General features: G+C 36.3%; 2 protein-coding genes across 3 annotated transcripts in view; one reads left to right on the top strand and one right to left on the bottom strand.

Moving 5' to 3' along the window:
- LOC139935107 (MAPK/MAK/MRK overlapping kinase-like) overlaps window positions 1-5437 on the bottom strand; it is a 29276-nt gene extending 23839 nt beyond the window's left edge. For both annotated transcript variants that reach the window (XM_071929572.1, XM_071929579.1), the window contains exons 1-4: window positions 5162-5437; window positions 3535-3649; window positions 2572-2661; window positions 1763-1833 (exon numbers count right to left, since the gene is read on the bottom strand). In XM_071929572.1, coding sequence (XP_071785673.1) covers window positions 1763-1833; window positions 2572-2661; window positions 3535-3649; window positions 5162-5168 — 283 coding nt within the window. In that variant the 5' untranslated portion in view covers window positions 5169-5437. The remainder of the gene's footprint in view (window positions 1-1762; window positions 1834-2571; window positions 2662-3534; window positions 3650-5161) is intronic.
- A 2713-nt stretch (window positions 5438-8150) lies between these two features.
- LOC139935072 (NPC intracellular cholesterol transporter 2-like) overlaps window positions 8151-20602 on the top strand; it is a 29022-nt gene continuing 16570 nt past the window's right edge. Inside the window, exon 1 of the mRNA XM_071929530.1 lies at window positions 8151-8327. Within this exon, the coding sequence (XP_071785631.1) occupies window positions 8243-8327 (85 nt within the window). The 5' untranslated portion in view covers window positions 8151-8242. The remainder of the gene's footprint in view (window positions 8328-20602) is intronic.

Below are 20602 nucleotides of genomic sequence, written 5' to 3'. Positions count from 1 at the left end.
CAAGACGTTTGAACAGACAATTGTTGGTTTTAAATCCTGGATATCACTGTGTTTATAAATCAGCAACATTGGCTACAGCACCACTGTCGTGTCTTTCCTATAATAGCCAATACAAAAGATGCTTAAATCTGAGCAAGGTTTCAACTCATGGAGATGTCATGGCTTGAAACACACTAGACTACTTACTGTCCTGTGGCCAGTGATTGTACCATCAGGCCAGTTAACTCATGACTAGAAAAGTCTGGCGGTCTTGCGTGTTTTGTTCAAATGTTGACTTTCTGTCTAAAAATTCTGCTTTAATTCTGTCGAGAATTAAATAATACTAACCCATAATAGTATAAATGAGATCAATCTTTCTCTTAGTGCCTGATTTTATAGTTCCCTCTTTTCAATTTTTGTAATGTAAACACAAAAGATTTCTGATCCAGCCCTACTGTGCTTTGTGGATTTTGTGTCCCCCCCAAAAAAAATTGGAGCCCTGCTTATACCAGCTCAAGCCCTCCGAACAAAACGTGAGCATCTTCACTTCATTCCTAAAATTAGCTTCACTGACATTTACAGAGAGACTGAGTGCAGTAAAAAGACCTTGAGTAATTGAGTTGAGAGCATTGATCAAGCTGCAGTAGGACGTATACGCACAATCTAAACATTACATCTTGTCATTTTTATAACACTCACAGTTTCTTCAGAACAGTAAACCAAGGTACTGTGTATTATCATGTTTTATAAAAAACGCATATTTCGATCATTAACTAAAGCCTTTGAAATGGATTTCTAGATAACTTCCTAATATTTGCAATGTTGTGTTCTTTCTTGTCATTCAACACACTATTGTGAAATTATTTGACACATGGAAATTGATAAAATGATGAGGTCAATCAAGTTTCCGAAACAATATAGGAAATAATTTGAAAAAAATTAAATTGATGAATCAGGTAAAAAAAGAATATAATTTATAATAAAACTAAGTATTTTTACATAATCAGGATTAATTTTCCGACTTATCATCTTATACAAAATGCAGATGGCAAACTGATAGAACCGCGCATATCTGTAGTTGAAAACTGTTGGCAGTGAATTTTTTAAATATACCCTCATAACAGTTTTACCTAAGTAAAAGGGGACCAGTTTGAAGTTTAAGAAATATCTGTTCCTGGAAATGACCAGAAAGCATCGGACACAATTGCCCAAGTTTCCTCCAGGCGTCACTAGGACTGGCTATACTTATTGTTTCCTCTTGTCAAGTATTTTGCTCCAACAGTGCGACAGGCAACTTTAAGGACATTTAAATAGTGTTCCATTCAAGAAAAAAAAGTAATCCTTGATTTTGTTTTTTAAAGGAACACGTTGCCTTGGATCGGATTGGTCTTTGAAAAGCGTTCGAAACCGTTTGTTATGAAATTGGTAAGAAAGATAGTTTAAAAAAAAAGAGTACTATAATCCAAACAAGTACGACTCGAAAATACACGATTATCCTTTTACATCGTGAACTAACACGATCGGTCATTTTATGGAGTCAAAAATTTGACTCCACAAAATGGCCGACTGTGTTTCTATGCGACATAAAGGAAAACTGTGCAATTTTGATGTGGATTATTCTACCTAAAATTATCTATCTAACCGTTTGCATTTAATAACAAACGATTTCAAACGCTTTTCAAAGACCAACTTGACCGAATCCAAGGCAGTTGTTCCTTTAAGCACAGTGACAGATTGAATACAGTGAGAGATTGGTGATAAACAAAATATTCAAAAATCTTACCTCTAATTAATTCATAAATATTCATGTCCATTAGTTCACAAAGCAAAGCCAGCTTGCCAGTTTTCTTGTCACTGAAAACAAAATGACAAGAGATTTGAAGGGAATAAATCATTGTCGGAAAAGCAACCAAGCCATTTTATATTTTTAAGGATCTATTGAACAATGGCTGCATCAACCCTTTCTTAGGCGATTGAATAACTGGGCTTCTGAGCTCAACACTTGGTTAATTTTCTCATCAAGTTGTTCCTGCTTTTAAATCACACATAACCATTCGGGCCTGCAAGGTAAATGTTTACCAACATAGTAATAGAACACCATGGCTTCATAGACATTTCACTACTTCTGGATATATTTGGTTCACCAGTTCCGGATCATTGACCAGTTCTAGATAATTGTAATTTTGTAACAACCACATAATTAAATTTCTTCTCACATGATCAATTTCTGTCAAAACAAGTGGATGTAACAACCAATTAACCAATAAACCCAAATCAAAGTGTCCATTAAAAAGCCATAACATATTTAACTGGGAAAACTGTACTTTGCTGGAATTCAAATTAAACTCAAAGAAAACAAGTACATGTATCAATAATAAGTACTTGGACAGGAATTTTTGCTTCAAAATGCCCATTTGGGAAATAAGTATGGGAATGGGATCCTTTTATCTTGATTAAAATCAAACATAGGAGATAACTTTTACGTTTTGTCATGTTATCTTATCAATATGGAAAAATATAACATTACAAAAAACACAATTCACTTTAAAAAAGAATTAAAAAGAAGACAAATGTTGTAGCAGCTATACTTACAAGACGACTTCAACAAGTTCTAAGATGTTCTCATGAGGGCTCAACCTTCTCATAGCTTGAATTTCACGTAAGTTATTCACTTGCTCCAGACTAAAAAGAAGGGAAAGAAAAGCACAAATGTAGTTTGGCCATTTTGAGTCAGTTTTGTACTAAATAATTATCTTCTCACAATGTCACCCTTTATTTAGAATTTTTCCCATAGCAGTAAAGGCCTCCCTTCAATTCAAGGCACAGCACGCACGTTAACGCACTGTCTGTACAAACTACCTTAAACAAAAATGAGCGCATTTAAATCTGTAGATTTCCCTTAACAGATTGCTCTTGTTTTGCACAATCTACAGATTGCACTTGATTTGCACAATCTACAGATTGTACTTGATTACACAATCTGTAGATTGCACTTAATTTGCATCTGTAGATTGTACTTGATTTGCACAATCTACAGATTGCACTTGATTTGCACAATCTACAGATTGTACTTGATTTACACAATCTGTAGATTGTACTTGATTTGCACAATCTACAGATTGCACTTGATTTGCACAATCTACAGATTGCACTTGATTTACACAATCTACAGATTGCACTTGATTTACACAATCTCCAGATTGTACTTGATTTGCCTATCTGTAGATTGTACTTGATCTACACAATCTGTAGATTGCACTTAATTTGCACAATCTGAAGATTGCACTAATTTGTATTTGCATTAAGATCCACAAAGCAACTGCAGAATTCAGCGGTATTTTAGTGCTAAAAAAAGGTTTTGTTCTTAAACAGTTAGGTACCTACCAGTCTCCGAAACAGCAGTTTCGAAAATAGTTCATTTGCAATTACAATTTCCTCTGAAAACACAAAAGTTTTGTTTTGATGCACCATCTGTCTATCCATTGCACAATTGACAATCTCATTGGACAGGACACTGGTACTAGGATTAAAGTTGTTCTTGACATCAAGTCTTACCTATCATAAGTCTGCTTCATTTTCTTACAGGCATAGTAAGTCCCATCTTTGATGTGCTGGCACTTCAGAACCTCTGAGAAGGTCCCTTCACCTTTCTTCCCGAGGACACGGTACTCTGGCAAGTGAGAATCAAAGAGAACAAATTATTAAACCAATACTTTTTGGGGCTATTTGTATTAAAATACTGGCAGTTCTGCTAAATTTTTATCTCAGCATGTGAATGGTACATCTTAAAATTTGAAATTTGACTCACCAACTGCAATGAAATAGTATTTTTATTCAGTGTTAAACATGCAGAGTTGCGCACCATCACCAAGATATATGCAATCGTGTGTTACCCCACTGCCCAATGTATGTTTTCATAATATTTTGATACAAGAAGTTCTGTCCAATTTGTCAACTACATTGTCGATCTGCACAAACTCCAAATTTATGGGCTATAGTTTGGACTGTGATTGTCAAGTGCCAGATGTTAAGTCTGCATTCCTCCAACCATGAATAAAACATGCAGGACGTACAACAATGGTACGATAAATATTTGCTGAAATTAAATTGGTACCAGACTGATTAAAGCCCGGTTTATACCTCCTGCGAATGTCATGCAATAAGAATGTTGACGTCACAGGGCTGTTTTCGCAGTGAATGTTTCACAGGAATAGTAGAGCACAGGTCAACTATTACTCGCTGCAAATTTGTATCGCATTCGCATGAAGTATGAACTGGGCATTTACTCAATCTCACCGCTCTTCCAGTTAGTTTTTCTGGTACCAGTTGATCATACCACTTGTGAATGAAGTTGTTGATGGAGGAGCCCAACAAAACCTTATTTTCGAACCCAAATGTTGCTTGATCCCATATATTATCATATGATAACAATGAAAATCATTTTTTGTTGATCATTTAAGAAAAGTAATGAAAAGTAGCATTTGGTTGGTTTTAAGATCGGAAACTTCAGTAAGTTTATGCGTGTCTAAAACTTAATTGGGCACAAAAATATGATTGCATTGGTGCTGTGGCCAATTTGGCCCTATTATGGGGCAAGGCTAGTTTAGTAAGGGGTGTGACTGAGCATGCATGCTGAGTGGGAAATAAATGTGTTTTTTTAGGTAAGATGATTAGATATGCTGAATTTACTGCCAATTTCTCCAACAACAACATGGACTTTGGAGCCTGGCAAATACTATTTTAGTATTATAAATAATAGTAACTAAAAAAAACCAGCCTTATCGTAGTAGGCCTAAGCCTAAAATATTTGGTTAAAAATTATCAAGGACAGGTCCCACAGCACATTAATTAACTTTTAGCAGAGTCAGAGTCTGTCAAACTTAAAATGGAAAGGTCGACCAATGGATTTGACTTGAGTATTGACTTTGAGTTGAGTATTTCACCCGCCCAACCAAGTATTAATGAAATTATCAAAATCGGTCATCATGGTCATAACAACGTTGCTTACTTATTATTTATAACATTGTTACTGTTCTACAACAAAGATTATTTAGCTATTTTTTTAATACTACACAACCGGTTACAATTACATTGTAAATTAAGCATGAGTAAGTTCAAGTTGTCAATGTCACTGTTCAAGACTCGATCACCAGGAAGCGACCCCCAGGAAGCGTAAACTTACTGTGCATGTTTGTGTTGGCGATTCTATCTTTTTCTTTGCATCATCATGATAAAATCGTCCGAGAATTTGCTAGGTTTACAAGATCGGCAGAATCGATGGTAGAACTATGTGTCTTCCAGTCCATAACTCCAGTCCAAGCTTCACCAGGTGAAATAAATGTCACGAGAAACTTTCATAACAACGTGTGTATTGACTGGATTGAATTCCAGGTTTCAGGATATCATATCACTGCATTTTGATATTGTATCGAATCTCATACATTATGTACGTAGGTTACATGCTACCGCCAAAGATCACACAGTGTGATTTTTCCCGTACTTCCGGAACTATATTTAATGGATGGCCGGCGAACCACTTCAAGCAAAATTTGAAATATTAATAAGCTGAATGGAATATTTTCTTCCATTAAGGTTTAATGCAACAACATTCCGATCATAACTAAGTAAGAAATTATTTTAAAAATCATAAAATTCTTTATTGTTCGAAAATTTAAAGTTTATTCAATGTTTTTAAATTTACTTTTATTATGCGTAGTTCCAGTGACGAGTGAGTCAAAAGGCACACCTGTCGTCAGTAGCAACAACCAACGCCGATGGGATAGCTACGAAGCAAGAGGGCGCACTTTCTTTACCTTTTTCAGAGAGAGGTAAGTCAAGTTGTTTAGTATCTTTCTCAGGGCGGCCACAGTGAGTCAGGATGTAAAACGCTAAGCATGAGCCCTTTGTGAAGGCTTTCCAACGCTCACAAGGCTTTCCAATGTCCAGATCCAATTCATTTTATTTGAGATTGGCCTGTTTAATTTTTGTTATGACATTGATGTCTTGCAGCTGGGTTTGGGCGGCTCGCCCCAATAATCTCAACTTTTTAAGCAGCTCCTTGGTTTGAATGTGTAGACATGCCCACACAATTTGGGTGTTTGAGGCATGCTGACGTATTATGATTAGTTTGCGGTAGCAGTATGGCAAGCGCGAAACGTTGACACCACCAGCATGCAGCATGAGCAGTGCACTAGTGTATTATATGCAAACCAACTACATAATATTTTTGTATTCAGCCCAATTTTTCGGCAGCATTGAGCGCATGTTGACAGGATCCCATCGCGGCTTAACCCCTCAATCAAACAGTGGTTTATTTCCTGCCTCCCCGGTTTTCAGTCAGGTCTCAGTTGCTCCGGTTCGAATCCCACCTAAGCGCTATAGCGCGTTGGGTATGTGTTCGACAAATTTTTGTGTGTTGGGTTTTCAATCCCGTTTGTGTGGGTTTCCTTCTCTCTGACTTCTTCCATAGTATAAATGATTGCCTTAGGCAGTGGACACTATTGCTAATTACTCAAAATAATTATCAGCATAAAACCTCATTTTTGGTAACGAGTAATGGTGAGAGGTTGATGGTATAAAACATTGTGAGAAACGGCTCCCTCTGAAGTGACGTAGTTTTCGAGAAAGAAGTAATTTTCAACGAATTTCGAGACCTCAAGTTTAGAATTTGAGGTCTCGAAATCAAGCATATAAAAGCACACAACTTCGTGGTGACAAGGGTATTTTTTTCTTTCGTAATTATCTCGCAACTCCGACGACCAATCGAGCTCAAATTTTCACAGGTTAGTTATTTTATGCATGTTGATATACACCACCAAGTGAGAAGACTGGGCTTGACAATTACCGATTGTGTCCACTGTCTTTAAACATCTATTAGATTTCTTTCCGTTTAACTTATAAAAACAAATTACGGTATTTGACAATAATATGTATAGTGCTCATGGTGTAAAATAAAACTTTGGTTTTTCTTTACTCTCCCACCTTTTTGGGCAGATAAACCTAGCTCGACTCGAACGTTGTTTTTAGACCCTTCTTTGTTAGCAGTCATTTTGGCCAATTCACTCCTGCCTGCAACCGATGCCCAATGTCGATTTACCCCGTTAAAGCTGACTGTTGTTTGTTTGCTTGATGTTTGTTTGTGTGTTTGTTTGTTTGTTTGTTTGATTGTTTGTTTGTTTGTTTGTTTGTTTGTTTGTTTGTTTGTTTGTTTGTTTGTTGTTTGTTTGTTTGGTTGTTTAGAAGATTCTTCCGTCGGCAACAAGCTTACATAGGGGGGGGGGGGGTGATAATTATCGCCAATCTACTCTCTCATACAAAATTAAACGTTTACGCTTCTAATGAATTACAAGCCACATGTACACATCTGAACTGTGAAACTACAAACCATTTTAGTGTAGTATAGGTCAAAATCGTAGCAGATTACCACTGATAGGGGATCAAGACCCTCAGTGCATTATTGAATGCATCCAGAGAGGGTGGGAGTGGAGAGTCCATCTTCAAGCAGTTCCAGTCCCTTATTGAGACCTGATTGCTGCAGTGTGGGTTGTAGAAGCGAGATCCAGGTCCTCTAGTCAATCGGCAGATAAGATGTCTGGTTGTGACCATTATCATTTATTTTCAAACTATCTTTCAAAGTTCATTATGACATTGTTACAAACTTTTGCCATCTCTTTTTGTTTAGATGGCTTTCCATATATTTCCGACCTCGGTTGGCAAAAGTCGATCGGGTTGTGATGTTGCGTAAGATAGCCTAGTCATGTCATAAAAATGACCGCACGACTGCTTTGATGTATGCCGATAACAGGTAAGTACAAGCATGGAGGAATAGAAATTTATTCCTCCACGGTACAAGGGTGCCATGGCAATGTGTAGAAATTTCGTATGATAGCGCCCTCTTTTGACACAGTTTTCTGCTCCAGGATTTTCCCATTGAATAAATCCAGGTAAAAGCCAAATATTCCGTAAAAATGTCTCGAATCTTGGTCAGAGTTCTGGACATGCTGCCACATGTCATACGTTTGTTTGTTATGCCCTCTTTACAAACGTCTGCAGATTAATCAGTACGCACATAGACGTAAACTTAGACTTCAGCCTTGAGCGCAAGGCCAGTGTAAAAATTGTGTCACGTGTTCATTATCATGTGACTAATCTCCACGTGACTCATGCATTTTGCTATTTCAACAAAGTAGAGAACCTGCGCTCTGCTCTGGCCACTTTCTCTGTGAAATCTGAGGTGAAGATTTAAAGAAAAAAAACCTTCGTCATGGGATCGACAATGATGTTGAGTTTGCTAAGTTTAACTCTTGTTTTTGCAACTTCTTACGCAATTAACAAGTATGAAAAATGTGGTAAGTTAAGCACAAAAGATAATCATAATTCCATAATATATATCCTGGTCTGGTGTCATGTGTTTTCAGTAGGATAACAGGAAAATTGTTCACAAAAAAAAACTAAATCTTTTTTTTTCAAATCATCTATCCAATTTCTGAACAATAACCATTTCACTTCATGGTGTGTTGAAATTTGTAAAGTTTTGGTTTTACGTTGCGAGAGACAGTCCGCCATTAACAGTGCTTATGCATGCACGACATAGGAGCAATGTCATATTATGTTTTCACACCTTTCATTGGTTGGTATTTTATTGAATATTCAGAAGCTAGTATGGCGTGCAAAACAAATCACAAATAAAATTCAATTACTACTTGACAAATTTAATTACATTTTTGTCCAAAATTCAGTTACTACTTAACAAATTTAATTACATTTTTGTCCTAAGGCATTATGGCTACTATAATTAAAATCTAGCCCACCTTGTTGTTAATGGCTCCGCTTTTAACATCGGTCTCATCACTGTCACCGTTAAATATGGTGACAGTGATGAGACCGATGTTAAAAGCGGAGCCATTAACAGCTCAACAAGGTGGGCTAATTAGAATCCAGAGATATCATAAGGCATGAAAGTAAAACACCCCACCCCTCCCCCCCCTGATGCACTCACACTTCATAACAATCCTTTTTTTCCCTGTATCAGACCAGTAATGTTTGGTTTCAGGAGATAAGAAACCAATCTATGCTATTTTCTCTTTAATATAGACTTAATATTTATTACGCTTATCGGAATTTATTACAGTATGCAGTAAATCAAAAAAAAAAAATTGTTGTCATTTTCACTTAAAATATTTTAATATTTTCCCCACGTTTGCACACCATAGAATCCCAAATAGTAACCACCTCACGTGATCCATCTAGTGACTAAAAAGCAGAATGAAACTCAATCTAGCAGATAGTAATTTTGTTTTGAACTTTCGAGGTTGGATGATGCATAGCTTCTGTCACCGGTGCAGCTTGCACAATTTCACGGTAAACGGGAATCAAAGTTGGGGACCGAAAACATCAATGATTTTTTGAGTTGACACAGCAACCGAGTTGACACAGCAACCCTCAATGCACCAGTTACATATGGAGGGCACAATGGACAAATTTCATGGGCTATATATATCGCATGCAAAAGCAGCTACACCTTGCTTTGATTGCCCTCATCAAGTCTTCTTATAAAAAGCCAGAAGTTTGCACTGGTCCTGGGTTAACATATTTGCTAACTTTACCATTCTTTCATTCTTTTCTTGCACCTGTAAAAAATGTACATTTAATCTTTTTCTTTTGGCACCTTATCCACCTGACGGTTGACGTCACTTTCCCACCATCCCAGTTAAAGGGATTAATTGACCGAGTACCAGGTACCAAGTACCATAACGCTAGGTAACTTTCTGGCAGGTAAAACTTGTTCATTGTGGGCACTTGAGTTGATTTCACTTGGGGGTCATTCCGTGTCAAATCACCCAATGGGTTAAACCCTACCCTCTTCAAATTTGCTCAAATATTTTTTATGGGGTAATAATGGCTCAACAAGCTCAAATTTCAATTTTCAGCTCTATCCGATAAACGGTTTTCGCGCTACGACATGCTCTTTCTCGTTGATTTCGATCAAAATGCGCCTGACCTCTGACATTCACGTGACCATAAATCGGTAATCTTTGGGTCAAATTGGTTGAAATTGGTGTCTTTGAAAGGGAAATTGTGTAAGCTTTCCAAATATGTCTTATTTCTTTTGTAGGAACATGTTTAGGTATGATAACCTTTTGATCTCTACTTTGACCTTGAATTTGACCTTGTGGGTCACGTGATCTGGAGATGAACTTCGGTGAAAATTTACCACCATATTTTTTCTCCACAATATCAAAAAATTAGAGTTATAATATTTTTGGCTTGCCTTCAAGCTCCATTCAAAGTTGCCCTACTGGCCTATTCCTACGCAAAGTACATGTACATAACATACATGTCCATACGTATGTACATCAAGTGAGACTAGTGGACCTCTAGCAACATCATAGTATACATATGTATGGACATGTATGTAATGAACATGTACTTTGAATAGGAATAGGCAAGTAGGGCAACTTTGAGCGGAGCCTGAAAGCAAGCCAAAATTATTAGGTGTTCGGGCAATAGCCCGAAACACCTCTTATTTTTGTTCGTTCTTTTTTTCTTTTTAGGTGTTCGGGTATTGAACCCGAACACCTCTTATTTTTGTTCGTTTTTTTTTAATTAGGTGTTCGGACTCGAGTCCGAAGACCTCTTGTTTTTGTTCGTTTTTTTTTTTTAGGTGTTCGGGCAAACAGCCCGGAACACCTCTTATTTTTGTTCGTTTTTTTTTTCTTTTTAGGTGTTCGGGCAAACAGCCCGGAACACCTCTTATTTTTGTTCGTTTTTTTTTTCTTTTTAGGTGTTCCGGTATTGAACGCGAACACCTCTTATTTTTGTTCGTTTTTTAGGTGTTCGGGCAAAAGCCCGAACAACTCTTTGATTTTGTTCGTTTTTTTTTTTTTTTTTTTTTCGGTTTTTCTTATTCTTCTTCTCGTCGATTGTCCGCAAGAAAAAGCATAGATGCGAAGCTTGCATTAAGTTGAAACTTTGCACACAGGTAGACAATAAGCAGTAGATGATACTAAAGTTTTTACGTCACGATGACGTCATCAGTTGACGAGATACACTCAATCAAAGTTTATTATTTCAAAAAATCATAACTTTAGATCTACATGAGGGATTTTTACAATCAATACATCATCGGAAAGGGCATTAAAAACTCCGTAAACACCTCACAGACATGACCCCATTTTCCGGCTCAAAAAAGAGGTTGAAAATTTCAAAATTCATGTATAAGAACTACAAAATTCCCTTATTGATTGCGCGTAAAGATTTAACGATTACATGTACATGTACTTTGTCACCACGTGTAAATATGCGGTGCATTGCGGTCACCACGTGTAAGTATGCGGTGCATGCATTGAGGAGCATAGTCACGCTCTGCACCACGTGTTGATCGTTTTAGTCTGCGGTCGAGGCGTTTTCAACATAATGTCAGTTTTCTTCTAAAGTAATTAATTAGTTTTATCTACGACCATACTGCGTTGATAACACCGGTCACTAAAGTTAAGCAAAATCGGGCCCAGTCAGTATTTGGATGGGAGACCACTTGGCGACCAAAATTTGTACTATTTATTTTTGTATTAAATTTTTTTTTCTCCTATAAATAGCTTCGCTTTAGTCTGTTTTCAAGGCGTTTTCAACAAAGATTTCCCTCCCGGTTAGTTAGTCTCTTCTCCAGTCGTCATTATGCATAAGCTCATATATCCTCAACCACACAAGCTATTTTGACAATCTATACTTCATATGAAAGGGCTTTACATACGTAGGTTGATTTGGTCCACAAGATTGCATACGTGTGCGCACATATTCGCGATTTGTTTCACGACATTGCATACGTGTGCGCACATATTCGCGAATTTTTTCACGACACTGCATACGTGTGCGCATATATTCGCGATTTGTTTCACGACATTGCATACGTGTGCGCATATATTCGCGATTTGTTTCACGACATTGCATACGTGTGCGCACACGTTTGCGTTATGCGATGTCCCTTCGGGGCCACCATAATTATGCATAAGTTCCTATGTCCTCAACCACACAATCTATTTTGACAATCTATACATCATATGAAAGGGCTTTACGTACGTAGTCTGTTTTCATTAGGATTCATTAGGAGAAGAAACCGTGTGAGTTACGTCATGGTGACGTCATCAATTCTTGAGTTATGATTATTCAAAGTTTATTATTTAAAAAAATCATAACTTTTGATCTACATGAGGGATTCTTACAATCGAAACATCATCGGAATCGTCATTGAAAACTCCTTAAACGCCTCGCAGACTTGACCCCATTTTGATGTTGTCTTCCGGCTCAAAAGAGAGGTTGAAAATTTCAAAATTCACGTCTAAAGAACAACGTAAAATCCCCATTGGTATGTGCATAAACATTGCACGTAGGCATACACACAACGTGTAGTGTATTAGCGGTGCAGCAGAGCACGCTCCAGTGATCATCCATTCTGCTTATTAGCGGCGATTGTCCGCTAAAACAATCACACTTCCCAAGCACATATAAAGTTGAAACTTCACACATAGTTAGATATGTATAAGGAGAAGAAACCGTTTGAGTTATGTCACGATGACGTCATCAATTCTTGAGTTATGAATTTTCAAAGTTTATTATTTCAAAAAATCATAACTTTTGATCTACATGATGGGTTGTTACAATCGACACATCATCGGAAAGTTCGTTAAAAACTCCGTAAATGCCTCGCAGACGTGATCCCATTTTGAGCTCGTCTTCTGGTTCAAAATCGAGTTTGAAAGTTCACAATTTCTTGTATAAAGAACTACGAAATTTCCCCATTGGTTGTGCGTAACACTTGTGGCGTACACGTGTAGTGTATGAGGCATAATTTATTTGGTGGCATGCTGCCAAGTTTGTTGTACTCTGTGCCATAGCGTGATATGCATAGAGCTATATAGCTATGCAGAACGCTGCGAAAACGATTTCATTTCAATCTTCAGCGTCAAATTGTTCAAATGTTACCCTTCTGATGGCTTAGTGGTCAATGTGGAATTGAAGACGAAGTTTCGCTGAGATGGCCACCTCCTTCAGTGATTCATGGGACTTTTAATTATGTGAGAAAACAACAGTACAAAATTACGAACATTGGTCATGTTTTGGTTAAACACCGAGAAGAATAGAGACGTTACATCGATCGACCACTCCCCCCGGGTGAAGGGCGTTTTGGGCCCACGGAATTCACGTCAGTATTACAATGTCTATTACTTCGTGAACTTAGCATAATCATCAATTGTTTTAAATATTTGTTAAAACAACTATCCAAGTTATTTTGAGTTAAATATTTGAAGAAAAAAAATATCTCTGGAATAACATAAGCCATTTTAAACTTTCTCTAGTAGGAAAGGACGTTACGTAAACTAATCTATTTCTACCTCCATGCACAGACATGGATGTTACAATACAAAACATTCAAAGAAAACAGAATGGTTAAAGTATAAGGCCCAAGCAACTAGGAGTGGTCTTGCTAAAATAAACTGCCGGATTAAACAAAACTTTAGTACAAACAAATCAATAAAACAATCCAGATTTTCATCGTCTTCTTCTCTTTGTCCCTTGTCCTCGAACAAAAGCACACTTCCCAAACTCGTATGAACTTGAAACTTCGCACATAGTTAGATATGCATTAGGAGTGGAATAATGTGTTAGTTAGGTCATGATGACGTCATCCATTCTTGAGTAATAAAAATTCAAATTATTATTTCAAAAAATCATTATTTTTGATCCACGTTTTTTTTTTACTTCTTTTTTAAAATATTATCAATAGAGCGCGAAAAAGCTTCATGAAGAATAGTCTTCGTTCAAGGCGGTTAAAACATACATGCCCCTTACAGTCTTTTCTTCAGTCGTCAGTCAATATTTCCTAAGTTCATATTTCCTAAACTACATAAGCTATTTTGACAATCTGTACATCATATGAAAGGGCTTTACGTACTTGACAGAAATGGATATGTTGGTGAACTTTCGTTGACCTTTTAACCTGTTTAAACGGGAAGTGACTGTGAAATGATTTGAAAGGGCGTGGTTTATTGTCTTTTAGGTCGAAATAAACATCCTTTGATGCTTTACCATCACACCATACAAGTCTGGCAAAGGTCTGGTTTAAAACAAATATTACCGATGACGTCACCAAACATACACTTTTACTAGATGACGTAATCACGTGGTTTTGACAGTTTTTGTAATTTGAATCATTTATTACAAATCTTGAGAACAAAGCAAGGTGTAATATTTGTTTTTTAATCCAGGCTGTTACTCCTGGAAACCGAACACCTTGAGTTTGTTCACAAACTCTCAATCTCTAGTTTTTTTTGTTTTTTTTTACTTCGTCTTCTTCTCCGTGGTTTTTGTCCGCTAACAAAGACATACTTGCTAAGCTCACATAAGCTTGAAACTTCACACATAGTTAGATATTCATTAGTAGATGAAACCGTTTTAGTTTCGTCATGATGACGTCATCAGGTGTCGAATTACAAGGTTTTTAGGTTCAAAAAGTGACCATTTGCTTTTCGCTATATGTCTTCGAATTTTACAGTTATGATATTCATAATTACGCATCTGATAGATCAAGACTGGGACTACATTTGAAAAGTTAACGTCAAAATCGTATGACCCCTCCTTCCGTTCGTACCGGAAGGTCAAAGTTTGCAATTGTATATTTTTCTTCAAAAATACATCTCCGTCCCTTGCCCTCTAACAAAAGCACACTTTCCAAACCTGTATGAACTTCTAACTTCACACATAGTTAGATATTTATCAGGAGAAGAAACCGTTTGAGTTACGTCACGATGACGTCATCAATTCTTGAGTTATGAATTTTCAAAGTTTATTATTTCAAAAAATCATAACTTTTGATCTACATGATGGGTTGTTACAATCGACACATCATCGGAAAGTTCGTTAAAAACTCCGTAAATGCCTCGCAGACATGATCCCATTTTGATCTCGTCTTCTGGTTCAAAATCGAGTTTGAAAATACATAATTTCATGTATAAATAACTACGAAATTTCCCCATTGGTTGTGCGTAACACGTGTGTCGTACACGTGTAGTGTATTAGGCATCATTTATTTGGTGGCATGCTGCCAAGTTTATTGTACTCTGTGCCATAGCGTGATATGCATAGAGCTATATAGCTCTATTATTTAGAGCTGTATAGCTCTATTTATGCAGAACGCTGCGAACATGATTTCCTCTCAATCTTCGGCGTCAAATTGTTCAAATGTTACCCTTCTGATGGCTTAGTGGTCAATGTGGAATTGAAGACGAAGTTTCGCTGAGATGGCCACCTACTTCAGTGATTCAACGTGTACAGAACACTGCTGCTCGCCTCGTTTCTTGTCTGCCTCGTTCTCACCATATTACACCTGTACTAATGCAATTGCATTGGCTCCCGGTTAAGTTTAGAACAGTTTACAAAATTCTTCTGTTAACTTTCAAGGCTCAAACATGTCAATCTCCTGCATATTTATCTGAACTTGTTCATCATTATTCCCCTACTCGGACTTTACGATCATCTCAACAGTCATTGCTTTCTGCTACTAGTGCTTCTTCCATTTTTTATGGCCACAGATCTTTTTCTTACGCCGCACCGTTTCTTTGGAATAGTCTTCCTGTGCATATTCGCCAAGCTAATACTTTACAATGTTTTAAGTCCTTGTTGAAAAACTCATTTGTTTAAAGCTTCTTTTTTGTAGTTTGCCTTTTTGTATCTTGTATCTTTCTCTAATTGTTTATTTTATTGTTTTCTTTAATGCGCTTAGAGGCTTTTGCATTAGGCGCTTTACAAATGTCTTATTATTATTATTATTATTATTATTATTATTATTATTATTATTATTATTATTATTATTATTATTATTATTATTATTATTATTATTATTATTATTATTATTATTATTATTATTATTATTATTATTATTATTATTATTCATGGGACTTTTAATTATGTGAGAAAACAACAGTACAAAAAGACGAACATTGGTCATGTTTTGGTTAAACACCGAGAAGAATAGAGACGTTGCATCGATCGACCACTCTCCCCGGGTGAAGGGCGTTTTGGGCCCACGGAATTCACGTCAGTATTACAATATCTATTACTTCTTGAACTTAGCATAATCATCAATTGTTTTGATTATTTGTTAAAACAACTATCCAAGTTATTCTGATTTAAATACTTTGAAGAAAAAAAATCTCTGGAATAACGTAAGCCCTTTTAAACTTTCTCTAGTAGGAAAGGACGTTACGTAAACTAATCTATTTCTACATCCATGCACAGACATGGATGTTACAATACAAAACATTCAAAGAAAACAGAATGGTTAAAGTATAAGGCCCAAGCAATTAGGAGTGGTCTTGCTAAAATAAACTGCCGGATTAAACAAAACTTTAGTACAAACAAATCAATAAAACAATCCAGATTTTCATCGTCTTCTTCTCTTTGTTCCTTGTCCTCGAACAAAAGCACACTTCCCAAACTCGTATGAACTTGAAACTTCGCACATAGTTAGATATGCATTAGGAGTGGAATAATGTGTTAGTTAGGTCATGATGACGTCATCCATTCTTGAGTAATAAAAATTCAAATTATTATTTCAAAAAATCATTATTTTTGATCCACGTTTTTTTTTTTTTTACTTCTTTTTTAAAATATTATCAATAGAGCGCGAAAAGGCTTCATGAAGAATAGTCTTCGTTCAAGGCGGTTAAAACATACATGCCCCTTACAGTCTTTTCTTCAGTCGTCAGTCAATATTTCCTAAGTTCATATTTCCTAAACTACATAAGCTATTTTGGCAATCTGTACATCATATGAAAGGGCTTTACGTACTTGACAGAAATGGATATGTTGGTGAACTTTCTTTGACCTTTTAACCTGTTTAAACGGGAAGTGACTGTGAAATGATTTGAAAGGGCGTGGTTTATTGTCTTTTAGGTCGAAATAAACATCCTTTGATGCTTTACCATCACACCATACAAGTCTGGCAAAGGTCTGGTTTAAAACAAATATTACCGATGACGTCACCAAACATACACTTTTACTAGATGACGTAATCACGTGGTTTTGACAGTTTTTGTAATTTGAATCATTTATTACAAATCTTGAGAACAAAGCAAGGTGTAATATTTGTTTTTTAATCCAGGCTGTTACTCCTGGAAACCGAACACCTTGAGTTTGTTCACAAACTCTCAATCTCTAGTTTTTTTTGTTTTTTTTTACTTCGTCTTCTTCTCCGTGGTTTTTGTCCGCTAACAAAGACATACTTGCTAAGCTCACATAAGCTTGAAACTTCACACATAGTTAGATATTCATTAGTAGATGAAACCGTTTTAGTTTCGTCATGATGACGTCATCAGGTGTCGAATTACAAGGTTTTTAGGTTCAAAAAGTGACCATTTGCTTTTCGCTATATGTCTTCGAATTTTACAGTTATGATATTCATAATTACGCATCTGATAGATCAAGACTGGGACTACATTTGAAAAGTTAACGTCAAAATCGTATGACCCCTCCTTCCGTTCGTACCGGAAGGTCAAAGTTTGCAATTGTATATTTTTCTTCAAAAATACATCTCCGTCCCTTGCCCTCTAACAAAAGCACACTTTCCAAACCTGTATGAACTTCTAACTTCACACATAGTTAGATATTTATCAGGAGAAGAAACCGTTTGAGTTACGTCACGATGACATCATCAATTCTTGAGTTATGAATTTTCAAAGTTTATTATTTCAAAAAATCATAACTTTTGATCTACATGATGGGTTGTTACAATCGACACATCATCGGAAAGTTCGTTAAAAACTCCGTAAATGCCTCGCAGACATGATCCCATTTTGATCTCGTCTTCTGGTTCAAAATCGAGTTTGAAAATACATAATTTCATGTATAAAGAACTACGAAATTTCCCCATTGGTTGTGCGTAACACGTGTGTCGTACACGTGTAGTGTATTAGGCATCATTTATTTGGTGGCATGCTGCCAAGTTTATTGTACTCTGTGCCATAGCGTGATATGCATAGAGATATATAGCTCTATTATTTAGAGCTGTATAGCTCTATTTATGCAGAACGCTGCGAAAATGATTTCCTCTCAATCTTCGGCGTCAAATTGTTCAAATGTTACCCTTCTGATGGCTTAGTGGTCAATGTGGAATTGAAGACGAAGTTTCGCTGAGATGGCCACCTACTTCAGTGATTCAACGTGTACAGAACACTGCTGCTCGCCTCGTTTCTTGTCTGCCTCGTTCTCACCATATTACACCTGTACTAATGCAATTGCATTGGCTCCCGGTTAAGTTTAGAACAGTTTACAAAATTCTTCTGTTAACTTTCAAGGCTCAAACATGTCAATCTCCTGCATATTTATCTGAACTTGTTCATCATTATTCCCCTACTCGGACTTTACGATCATCTCAACAGTCATTGCTTTCTGCTACTAGTGCTTCTTCCATTTTTTATGGCCACAGATCTTTTTCTTACGCCGCACCGTTTCTTTGGAATAGTCTTCCTGTGCATATTCGCCAAGCTAATACTTTACAATGTTTTAAGTCCTTGTTGAAAACTCATTTGTTTAAAGCTTCTTTTTTGTAGTTTGCCTTTTTGTATCTTGTATCTTTCTCTAATTGTTTATTTTATTGTTTTCTTTAATGCGCTTAGAGGCTTTTGCATTAGGCGCTTTACAAATGTCTTATTATTATTATTATTATTATTATTATTATTATTATTATTCATGGGACTTTTAATTATGTGAGAAAACAACAGTACAAAAAGACGAACATTGGTCATGTTTTGGTTAAACACCGAGAAGAATAGAGACGTTGCATCGATCGACCACTCTCCCCGGGTGAAGGGCGTTTTGGGCCCACGGAATTCACGTCAGTATTACAATATCTATTACTTCTTGAACTTAGCATAATCATCAATTGTTTTGATTATTTGTTAAAACAACTATCCAAGTTATTCTGATTTAAATACTTTGAAGAAAAAAAATCTCTGGAATAACGTAAGCCCTTTTAAACTTTCTCTAGTAGGAAAGGACGTTACGTAAACTAATCTATTTCTACATCCATGCACAGACATGGATGTTACAATACAAAACATTCAAAGAAAACAGAATGGTTAAAGTATAAGGCCCAAGCAATTAGGAGTGGTCTTGCTAAAATAAACTGCCGGATTAAACAAAACTTTAGTACAAACAAATCAATAAAACAATCCAGATTTTCATCGTCTTCTTCTCTTTGTTCCTTGTCCTCGAACAAAAGCACACTTCCCAAACTCGTATGAACTTGAAACTTCGCACATAGTTAGATATGCATTAGGAGTGGAATAATGTGTTAGTTAGGTCATGATGACGTCATCCATTCTTGAGTAATAAAAATTCAAATTATTATTTCAAAAAATCATTATTTTTGATCCACGTTTTTTTTTTATACTTCTTTTTTAAAATATTATCAATAGAGCGCGAAAAGGCTTCATGAAGAATAGTCTTCGTTCAATGCGGTTAAAACATACATGCCCCTTACAGTATTTTCTTCAGTCGTCAGTCAATATTTCCTAAGTTCATATTTCCTAAACTACATAAGCTATTTTGGCAATCTGTACATCATATGAAAGGGCTTTACGTACTTGACAGAAATGGATATGTTGGTGAACTTTCTTTGACCTTTTAACCTGTTTAAACGGGAAGTGACTGTGAAATGATTTGAAAGGGCGTGGTTTATTGTCTTTTAGGTCGAAATAAACATCCTTTGATGCTTTACCATCACACCATACAAGTCTGGCAAAGGTCTGGTTTAAAACAAATATTACCGATGACGTCACCAAACATACACTTTTACTAGATGACGTAATCACGTGGTTTTGACAGTTTTTGTAATTTGAATCATTTATTACAAATCTTGAGAACAAAGCAAGGTGTAATATTTGTTTTTTAATCCAGGCTGTTACTCCTGGAAACCGAACACCTTGAGTTTGTTCACAAACTCTCAATCTCTAGTTTTTTTTGTTTTTTTTTACTTCGTCTTCTTCTCCGTGGTTTTTGTCCGCTAACAAAGACATACTTGCTAAGCTCACATAAGCTTGAAACTTCACACATAGTTAGATATTCATTAGTAGATGAAACCGTTTTAGTTTCGTCATGATGACGTCATCAGGTGTCGAATTACAAGGTTTTTAGGTTCAAAAAGTGACCATTTGCTTTTCGCTATATGTCTTCGAATTTTACAGTTATGATATTCATAATTACGCATCTGATAGATCAAGACTGGGACTACATTTGAAAAGTTAACGTCAAAATCGTATGACCCCTCCTTCCGTTCGTACCGGAAGGTCAAAGTTTGCAATTGTATATTTTTCTTCAAAAATACATCTCCGTCCCTTGCCCTCTAACAAAAGCACACTTTCCAAACCTGTATGAACTTCTAACTTCACACATAGTTAGATATTTATCAGGAGAAGAAACCGTTTGAGTTACGTCACGATGACGTCATCAATTCTTGAGTTATGAATTTTCAAAGTTTATTATTTCAAAAAATCATAACTTTTGATCTACATGATGGGTTGTTACAATCGACACATCATCGGAAAGTTCGTTAAAAACTCCGTAAATGCCT

Source organism: Asterias amurensis, chromosome 1 (genome assembly GCF_032118995.1).
Source record: "Asterias amurensis chromosome 1, ASM3211899v1".
In the NCBI taxonomy this organism is placed as follows: domain Eukaryota; kingdom Metazoa; phylum Echinodermata; class Asteroidea; order Forcipulatida; family Asteriidae; genus Asterias; species Asterias amurensis.
Note: the sequence above shows the minus strand (reverse complement) of the source record. Positions and strands in the feature narration are given on the sequence as shown.